This window comes from Camelina sativa, chromosome 16, assembly GCF_000633955.1.
Source record: "Camelina sativa cultivar DH55 chromosome 16, Cs, whole genome shotgun sequence".
Lineage (NCBI taxonomy): Eukaryota > Viridiplantae > Streptophyta > Magnoliopsida > Brassicales > Brassicaceae > Camelina > Camelina sativa.
Window position 1 is genome coordinate 14418053 of NC_025700.1, and position 9264 is coordinate 14427316.

At 38.3% G+C, this 9264-nt stretch overlaps 2 protein-coding genes across 2 annotated transcripts in view; both read right to left on the reverse strand.

Moving 5' to 3' along the window:
• The window catches only part of LOC104750549 (DNA polymerase zeta catalytic subunit), a 10660-nt gene extending 5402 nt beyond the window's left edge, over window positions 1-5258 (reverse strand). Inside the window, exons 1-14 of the mRNA XM_010472355.1 lie at window positions 5149-5258; window positions 4815-5021; window positions 4564-4646; window positions 4418-4475; window positions 4269-4318; window positions 4040-4152; window positions 3917-3959; window positions 3709-3777; window positions 3344-3484; window positions 3080-3257; window positions 2910-3001; window positions 1209-2829; window positions 798-998; window positions 261-604 (exon numbers count right to left, since the gene is read on the reverse strand). Of these exons, the coding sequence (XP_010470657.1) occupies window positions 261-604; window positions 798-998; window positions 1209-2829; window positions 2910-3001; window positions 3080-3257; window positions 3344-3484; window positions 3709-3777; window positions 3917-3959; window positions 4040-4152; window positions 4269-4318; window positions 4418-4475; window positions 4564-4646; window positions 4815-4926 (3105 nt within the window). The 5' untranslated portion in view covers window positions 4927-5021; window positions 5149-5258. The remainder of the gene's footprint in view (window positions 1-260; window positions 605-797; window positions 999-1208; window positions 2830-2909; window positions 3002-3079; window positions 3258-3343; window positions 3485-3708; window positions 3778-3916; window positions 3960-4039; window positions 4153-4268; window positions 4319-4417; window positions 4476-4563; window positions 4647-4814; window positions 5022-5148) is intronic.
• The window catches only part of LOC104750550 (receptor protein kinase-like protein ZAR1), a 4018-nt gene continuing 2096 nt past the window's right edge, over window positions 7343-9264 (reverse strand). Inside the window, exons 2-3 of the mRNA XM_010472356.1 lie at window positions 8767-9264; window positions 7343-8145 (exon numbers count right to left, since the gene is read on the reverse strand). The exon at window positions 8767-9264 is cut by the window's right edge and continues 13 nt beyond it. Of these exons, the coding sequence (XP_010470658.1) occupies window positions 7481-8145; window positions 8767-9264 (1163 nt within the window). The 3' untranslated portion in view covers window positions 7343-7480. The remainder of the gene's footprint in view (window positions 8146-8766) is intronic.

Genomic DNA, 9264 nt, shown 5'->3' on the forward strand with positions numbered 1-9264 from the left:
ATTACTCAAGTAATTGCAACATCAACCCAGTGAAAACAAAACATTGATTAGCTCACTGTGAGGCTCGAGGAATGAAAACTGTAGCATGAGACTTTCAGTTTTTTTTTATCTTCGCAATGAGTTGTATTACATGAAATGAGGATTCCACAGTATATAAACCATTCAAACTCTCCATGCTTAAATCTATGCGTGCAAAGGCCATTAGGGGACTCGTTTACAGATTGATTAGCTTCATAAAGAAGAGGGTTAAGTTAAAGCACCTCTATACTCAGCACTGTAAGCTGTTGCCCTGCCCCCATGCTCGCAGGATCTCGGAATCCAATTTGACTTAAGGGAGTGGGCCCTGATTTCCCATCAGGACCTGAAATCTGAGACATCTCTTGGGAAACACTAGTCTGAAAGTTAAGACTATTTCCTTTGTGTTTCAGTTCTATATCAGACTCTGTATAAGCATTTGATTCTGAATTCTTATTATGCTGCTGCATGTGCTCAGACACAGACATCACATTAGATGCAGAAGCAAGATCAGTGAAACTCGCCCCACGATCAATATGCTCATCTCCTAATGGTTGATTTTTTGAATCAATTTTAGAGTCTCCTGGACCTGCAATCAAAAGAGTTTAGAAAAGAAGCTATCATTTTCACTTCTTTTACAAGCATCTAACACTTTCTCGAAAATCCTAATCAGTAATAGTACCATTTTCGCAAGGAAAAACGCTTTAAGAAATGTATATCGAACCTCTTAGGAGATGTAAATTGGATTAAATTAGGCAGTGCAGTGCCTTCCTACACAATACCTTTGTCATTCGATATCCATTGTAAAACAGAATCCACAGGAGGCGGCGACAAGGCAGGGGTCAGTAGGTAAAGGTTGGAACCGTCATTGAGATGATGCAAGGGAATACCAAGGGAAGCTCCGTCGAACAAGTGTTTCTTTTCATCCTTGTTGAATTCGATGTCCTTCAGGGGAAAATATGGGATCTCCTTGGAATTCCGCTCTTCCAAGAGAACAAAAAAACAACAGGATGTCAGAGGTATCTCATGTCGGAAACTTATAAAAGACAAATAACGGAAAGCACAGCCAGAGAGAAGTTCTGCAAGAACTTGAGCTGACTTAACTTCAATTTTATAAATGTATATTTCAACAGCATTTGTATTAATTGTAAAAGTAGCAGAAACTAGAACCAGAAAAAGATGAGTAAAGGTACCATATCCGCCATGCTGTTTTTCTCTAGCATAATGAAACTGAGCGGGAATTTCATTAGAATGTGCAGAATCCTGCAGTCCAGCACTTAGGAAATCGAGAGAAGGAGGCTTCTTGCTTAAGGTTAGGCATATTAATCTTCCTGTCTCATCAATTCCATTGGCAGTTGACTCGTGCTCCACCCCAGGGTTTTGGACATCATCTATTTCAATCTCAACAAGTTTAGACACCAATGTTCCTGATTCCATAGTTTGCGGATCCTGACCAAGTGGAACAGTGGTAGATGAAAAATTCCTTGAAATTTCATCACTGCTTCGACCTGCTGTCTCTTTAGCCGAACATCTATCAACAGAACGAAGTTCAGATGACTGAGTGGATATATTACACTCGCAATTTCCAACATCCATAGGAGATAAAGTTGGAGGAGCATCTCCATAATCAAATTCACTTAATTCTGCAGAAAGAGCAGGACCTTGTTTTTTTGCCTCAGCTCTCGAGGTGCACTCCTTTTTTTTCCCGGATCGGGAATCTCTGGTCTGTGGTAGAACCTTCCTACACTTCATATGTTGTGAAACAGGCGAGTCTCCATGGCATAACCGTTTTTTTCTCATCAAGTCCCGCAGAGAACATCCAGCCAAAACGTTTCTGTCGATCGTGTTACAAACATCTGCTTGATGTTCTTTGAGTGGAACATTATAGTCTGTCATCTCATTCATGGGGTCTGAACTAATCTTTGTTAAACCAATACTAACACTAGCATTTGTACTGTCAAAGTCCTTCTGAAGATTTTTGGTCAGTGTAAAAGGTAAAGGTCCCCATACTGAGTTGCTAGGCTTGTTGCTCTTAGAGAAGCTCCTGTTCTTATTCTTATCACTCTTTCTGTATCTTTGGAATGAATTTTCGCTTTCTCCATTTGAAGTGGAGATATCTGGAACATCACTAGCGACTACTGTTTCAAGAGATTGTTTGTCTGATGAAGATATAAGATTATGGCTATCAGGATTACTAGGTAAATCTCTTTTTGTTGAACTCCCAAAGTCTGGTAGATCCTCCTGAGAATCAAGAATGTCTTGACATTCCTTTTGGGATTGGCTCACATAATCTGTACTCGCCATTTCAAGAACCTTGTTCATGGACGCTATAGGCAAAAGAGGACTAAGGATAGTTTCCCGGAGGATTTCATCATCAGAGTTTATGTCCTCTGCAGCCTGGGATGAGGCAAACCACTTAAAGAGACCCAAGGCTTCAGCATCTTGTGTTTCAGCAGGTGTCCCTCTGTCCGTGGGTGTTGTGATATATTCATCATTTCCCATTGATGCTTCTCCACTCTTATCACCAAGAGGAGAAAGCTGTTCTGATGCAGGATAAATACTGCGTGTACCAACCATATGATTCAAAACCTGCAGATCAGTAATTTCAGGTTTGGCATGCATATCTGGACCGGCTGAAGATACCGCAATAGGATTCATGTCAGATGGAGACAATTCAACTTCGTTATGCATTTCTTTAAGTTTAGTCTTAAACCCAGCATAATCTGACATAGTCTTCAACACATCAGCTGCAGAAGGTTTGCCCGGATCAGGAGGTATAGGTGCATCATGCATGCCAGTCCTTTCATACTCCTCCTGACACAACAGTGATGAGGTCAGGCAATGTGATACCAACTAAATAATTTCAAAGTAGAGTCAAGAAAGTTAGAATAAACCTCCCAAATTGCCACAAGCGACTGAACCATGTTCGTATCAGACTGGGCTTGTGAAAGGGAGTTGTACATTTTAAACTGTTGATTGAGAATATCTACAAGAGAGAAAGCTAGTTCAAAGGTCCGTTCATAAATGTAACAAAAATAATTATATTTCGTTTCAGGAAAATTACCACTAATAGTAGCATCTCCCTCAAGTTCACAGAGACTTTGACGTCTGTAATGGTGCCTATGCTGGCTCTGACTCAACGGTGTATCAGAATCTTCGGAGATATTCCACATCCATTGACCTGGGACTGTTGACAAGCTCCAAACAGGAAAACTGACGCTTGCAGCAGCACTTGAATTTGCCTGCTATAATGTTTCACTATTGTAAAATAAAGGAAGATAGAAACTACCAAACAATCTATTTCCAAACTAAGTATTTGAAGATCCACCTTTGTAATAGCCACTTTGTCAATCTTTCCCGCACAATCATCCAAACCAAATCTCCTTGGAACGAAATGGTGAGGCACTGGGTTACGGAACTTCATCTTTGATATATGCACATGACCCATTCCATACAAATTATAATCAACCTACAGAAGAAAATTACAGAAACTTCAGTAGTGGAATGCCGACAAAATGTCGTGGAATGACTGACAGAACATGGGAAGGGGAACATTAAGCACTAGTTCACGCTCTCGAAAGTACCTAGTGTATTATCAATCTGGAAGTTATGTTCATATCTGAAATTGCTAAATTTGGCAGAATACCTAGTCATTAAACTATTTATTTTGAATACGTAACAACGAAAAATTACCAGAAACTGGAGAATAAAGGGAATATGAGACTCGTAAGGCTGCAAACTTTTACCAAGAACAGCACCTGACTAGAGACAGAGAGAGAAAAAAAACGTTCATTACAAAAGAAAGATGAAATAGGTTATCAGTATCCTATCTTCACCACTCTCTATGCATCATAGATAAAGTAAAGAATAATGGTGGAGTGGAATCATCAAGATATCGTACCAGAAGAAGACTGGCAGCACGAGCCACATCGGGTGGATGGTATCTATTATACTGTTAAGGTGAACAACTAAACAAACTGCTCTAGAAATGGGTACTTGTACTAAAAGTAAATATACAGGATACAGATAAATCTTCACAAATGCCTCCTCTGTTGAGTGGTACCCATAGAACTTCTTTGCTCTAACAATCTCACAATCATGGACATGTTGCCTTTTTGAAGCAGCGTTTCCCTTAAGCTACAAGACCATCTCAAGTATCATCAAGGAGGAAATATTGATTGAGACACATCTAGGGAAACAACAAAACTCAGACAGATACACAAAAACAGCTTATAGGAATGTAAAATACACACCTTTAAAGCTTTCTCCAACTCAAGGGATACATCAAGTCTACTTCCATCAACTGAAACAAAACAAAACAAAACAAAAGACATGAACAATGTCAATGGTGCTCGAAAAGCTAACTGCGCTAGAGTTCTCAGTAGAGTGTTATGCTTCATACCTCCTTTGTGCTGCTCAAGTGGAATCTCTGAGCATGGAATATAGAGATATGGTAAAGCCTGGCAAGACAAACAAAGTTTCCAATCTGAGCAATTGGCAAAGCAATCTTTTTTTTCTCAACAACAAAGTAAAAATTAAGAATCATACACGATGAATATGCAAGCAAGTCTTCTGACCAGCAGGTGTAGAGCCATATATCCTTATAACAGGGACTTCGTTTACCGCACCTCCTTAAAAATCTCAGCAACAAATCAAATAGTAACAAGTCAAAAACTTTTCCTTTTATCTAGAAGAAGACTATCAAAACGAAACTGGAGCACAACCTCTTCATTTCCGTAGTCAAAAAAGGTTGAAGCTTTAGAAGATATGAAGAGAGAGAGAGATAGATTTTGCCTTACCTTGAAAGCTACTGTAGCAAATATCAAAACCAGGGATCGGAGAAGCCATGTAATAATCAATCGAAACAATCCGTAAGCTGAATACATTTGAACCGGACTGAGACTCATCCATGGCTGCTGCTTCGCCGAGACTGAGACGGAACCGCGAAGTCTGATTTGGCGCCAGTACCACCCGCCGTGGTTTCTCCAGTAAAGGTCAGACAGAATCTGAAACCGGAAAATCAAAACCGATTTAAACCGACCATTCAGTTCTAAAATCTTTGAACCAACCAAACGGTTTTAGTTCGGTTCATTTTGTTTTTACATTTATAATCAAAGTACTAGTGTTAAATACCTTCTGTGAATTCGCTCTCTCTTTCGTCTAGTTTTCTTCTATTCTACCTCGCCGCGAGGCCGCCTGCTTTATCCCGGCTGCTACTTAACCGGTCTCCGTCAAAAGTTGCCGGTTGTAAAATGTGAAAAATAAAAATAAATAAATAAATAAAAATAAAAAAAGCAGAAAGAAGCAACCAACGTTTAATTTGTTTAGGCCTAATAATTTAGTGGGCCAATCTAAACTTCTAAATATCCATTATGCTTTATTGAAAATTTGTAAAATTTACCCCACTTAGAAAAGTTAAACTTTTTTTTTGTCAAATAACCAAAAGCCAAAGTAAATATCAAACACAATTACGTAATCCCTTCGTGGGATGGGATCGTTATATTTCCTAAAATGCCAAGAAAAAAAAACTAATAAATCATTTTACATGACAATTAGCATTTGAATGTCTAGAGGTGAAATCCAAGTTTGAAAACTAAAAAGATTGTAAGAAAGAGGTATTCAACTTAGATTTTAAAAGATTTGGTAAAATTTTAACATTTTAGGACTTTGGAAGATTTAATTAAAACAAACAGACAAACAAAAACTTGATCAAAATCGAAATTTTAAGTATGGTTCTTGGAAAATATAGATTCGACTGTGGAGTGTGGAACTGGGTTGTATGTATCTGACATATGCTCTACCAAAATTTATTATGAAGAATGCTATAGAAGTATTCATCGTAAATACTGGTCACCCCATATTTATAATAGTTTTTATGTAAATAATGTAAAGTGTATTTATTGTACATTTGTTCAGAAAACTGTATGTTATTAAATAGTTCTATAGTATAATAGCTGCTTTTTTCTTAAACTAAGAGTGAAATTATGATAAAAAGTACTTAACATAATAATTCTGCATGAATCATTCTTTTTGAAAAATTAGTTGGATTACAAAATCATTCCTTTTTGTAGTCTTTTAGATTTTTAACATGTTGCGCTTATCCGGATTCACCGGCGGCTTCATGAACTTCTCGGACGTTAGAGCCAATATTTTCAAAATTGCCAACGACAACGATAGACTGAAGACCTGTGTAATTGGCCTTGTTGAGAGCAATTCTAGCATTCTTGGCGAAGTAACAAGCGTGAGATCTAACTATTAAGCATGGTGAAGAGTATAAAGTTGATGATGTCGTTTATGTCATTGATGAGAAAGTTGGCTACAAAATACCTCTAGACATTTAGATATATGAAAAAAAAAATTTAATATGTAATACTTGATTATTCATTGTGTGGTTCTTCATTGCGTCTTTTGGAAATAAAGTTTGCTGCAGCACATTAAAAAAAAATGTTGGCTAGAGGGTGAAAGTTTCAGAGTTTTGTGGTTATGTCTCAGAAGAGTCAAAATGTTGAGAAAAATCTATCAAAAACCATCATTAAAACGACACAAAATTTTCCTAGGAAACAACAATTACCCTTTCTTTAGGCCAATGGGTGATTTCAGTTCTAATAAAATACTGCAAATTCAGGTTTGAGCAATATGAAAAGAGACTATCTAATAAGGTGGCCAACATACACAAGAATTTAGAGATGGTCTGTGACGTAATAATATTTAGGAAGAACATATGCGATGGAACAATAAAGAGCGGTTCAGAAATGCTTTTACGACAAAGAATACTATATAATTATTCACCGCAAATATTGGTGACCCCATATCTATAGAAGAATACTTTTTTTTTGTTAATAATACAAAGTGTATTTGATGTACGTTTCTTCTGAAAACTATAACAAATAGCTGCTTTTTCTTAAACTAATAATGAAATTATGATAACAAGTAGTTAGCATAGTAATCATGTATAAATCATTCCTTTAACCAAATATTATTCATACGGGTAAAGATTAATAATTTGCATATGTTGTCTTTCGTGGTGCGTATGTGTCATGGCTTCTTTTAAAATATTGGATAGGTTGTATTTCGCATGTGTATAAGAAAGCTAATTATGGATTAGCCTACAATAATTTATCTCTTTAGGATTTTATAGTTTTGATTTCTCTTTCGAGACTGTTAACTCTCTTTTATATGACGATGCCAACTGGTCTGCGTGTCTTCGATCCGTTTGGTTGTAATTGTTTTAGTTTTCTTTCTTAATAAATTGCGGGATACTTCGTTAACCCGTTTTATCTGGCCTTACACACCTTCTGCAGCTTATACGGTAAAAAGTGGATACTGGTTACTCATAACAAATAATTAATTATTCGATTAAAAAACAAATCGGTCCCTAGACTAGGGAGTGACGTAACGGCCTCGTGTAAGAACTATCAAAGAGATACAAAAACGGAAGAAAAAAAAAAGAATAATAATAATTGAATCAGATTTTGTCGATGTTCTCAGAGACGTTCTTCATACGTGGACGGACTTCAGGGTCACCTTCGGTACAAGAGAGAGCTAGATGAAAGACGGACAAGACTTGTTGCTTGGCGTAAACTTCTTGAAGCAACATTGGATCCACCATGTCCGACAACGGAGTCTCCTCTTCAAACCCTTTCCTCACCCACTTCACCAAATCCGGTACCTCGACTACCAGTGTGGACGACGAGGAGCTTGGCGGGGACGAATCAGGAGACTTCCCGGTCAGAAGCTCCATAAGCACAACACCAAACGAGTAAACGTCCCATTTTTGAGTGGGTCTACCTCCAGGGAGTCGGGCCTCAGGTGCTTTATAGCCATTGGATCTATCCGAGGGTTTGATAGAAGTGTAAGGTAGAGCTCCGCCCAAAAAACCGCCAGCCGAGGAGGAGGAAGGTTCATTGGAAGAGGCGGAAGGCGCGGTGATTGTGATGAGACGTGTGAGACCGAAGTCTGAGATGTAAGGAGTAAAGGAAGAATCAAGAAGTATGTTAGAAGGCTTGACGTCGCCGTGTACTAACTTCCTTGGACTACACTCGTGTAGATAAGCTAGCCCACGCGCTGCTCCTTTAGCAATCTTTAGACGCGTTGACCATGTTAGGCTCGGTGATGGTTGACCGTTCCTCCCTATTCACACAGCCAAACAAAAAAGCGATCAATACTAAAGTAAATAATGAGTTACGATAAGAAAAGGACGGGTCAGCTAGAAGATCAGGGAAGTGGGTGGGTATATAAAATCATTACTCGTAGCCCACAAGTAATCCTCTCTCATCATTGTTCGCACACTCCTTTTTTTTTTTTTTTAACTAATTACTTCTACTCTAAGACTCTACCACACTAAATCATACTAACACTTCAATTTGTTATTCGTACATGTAGAATTATCTTACAAGGCATGTCTCTCTTTTACATGTTACTTGTCTAAAACTAAAAAACAAAAACATGCCTAAAAGAGAAAGAAATCTTGCTTCAATAGGATATTGGAATGTGTACACATACACATACACACAGTCACACACACACAAAAAAATGTATATGTAAAGCCTTTATAAATTAGTATAGGGTATCTTTCTTTGCCACTGAATAAAAACAAAATAAGATTAAGACCCCACTAGGCACACAAACTATCTCAGATCTAAAACCTCATCTCACTAATGTCATGTCTAGGGTTGACAAAGTCAAAGTCAACCTAAATTCTTAAAAAGTCAATAAGAACATAAGCAGGGGAAGAAGTAAGGTTTTTTTTACCTCGAAGAGCATCGGCTAAACTACCATTGTTGACGAAGTCACTAATCAAAAGCTTCTCATCAGGAGCCCAATAATAAGCTCGTAGCTTCACCACATTAGGATGCTTCACTTTCCCCATAGCTTGAACCTCAGCCACAAACTCCTTATACCTCTGTTCTCCTCCTTCCCCAAGTCGCCTCACAGCCACAGGAACTCCATTCCCAAGCACTACCTTATACACAATCCCTAACCCACTCTTCCCCAACACATAAGCAGAAGCTCTCAACAACTCATCAAGCTCAAACGAGAACCCTTTATCAATCGCAACAAGCTCTCCATCTCCTTTCCATTCTCCTCCTTTCCCATTCTCCTCCGCTTCAGAGTCGTCTAATTCTTTCGGAAACCCCGCGATACAACAACAAGACTTCCCTTTCTCCGAACCACCACCACCGAGCTTCTCGTTCCCTGTGCAGCTACACCCTCCTTCAGAGTCTTTTTTCTTCCAGTACAAGTAAACTA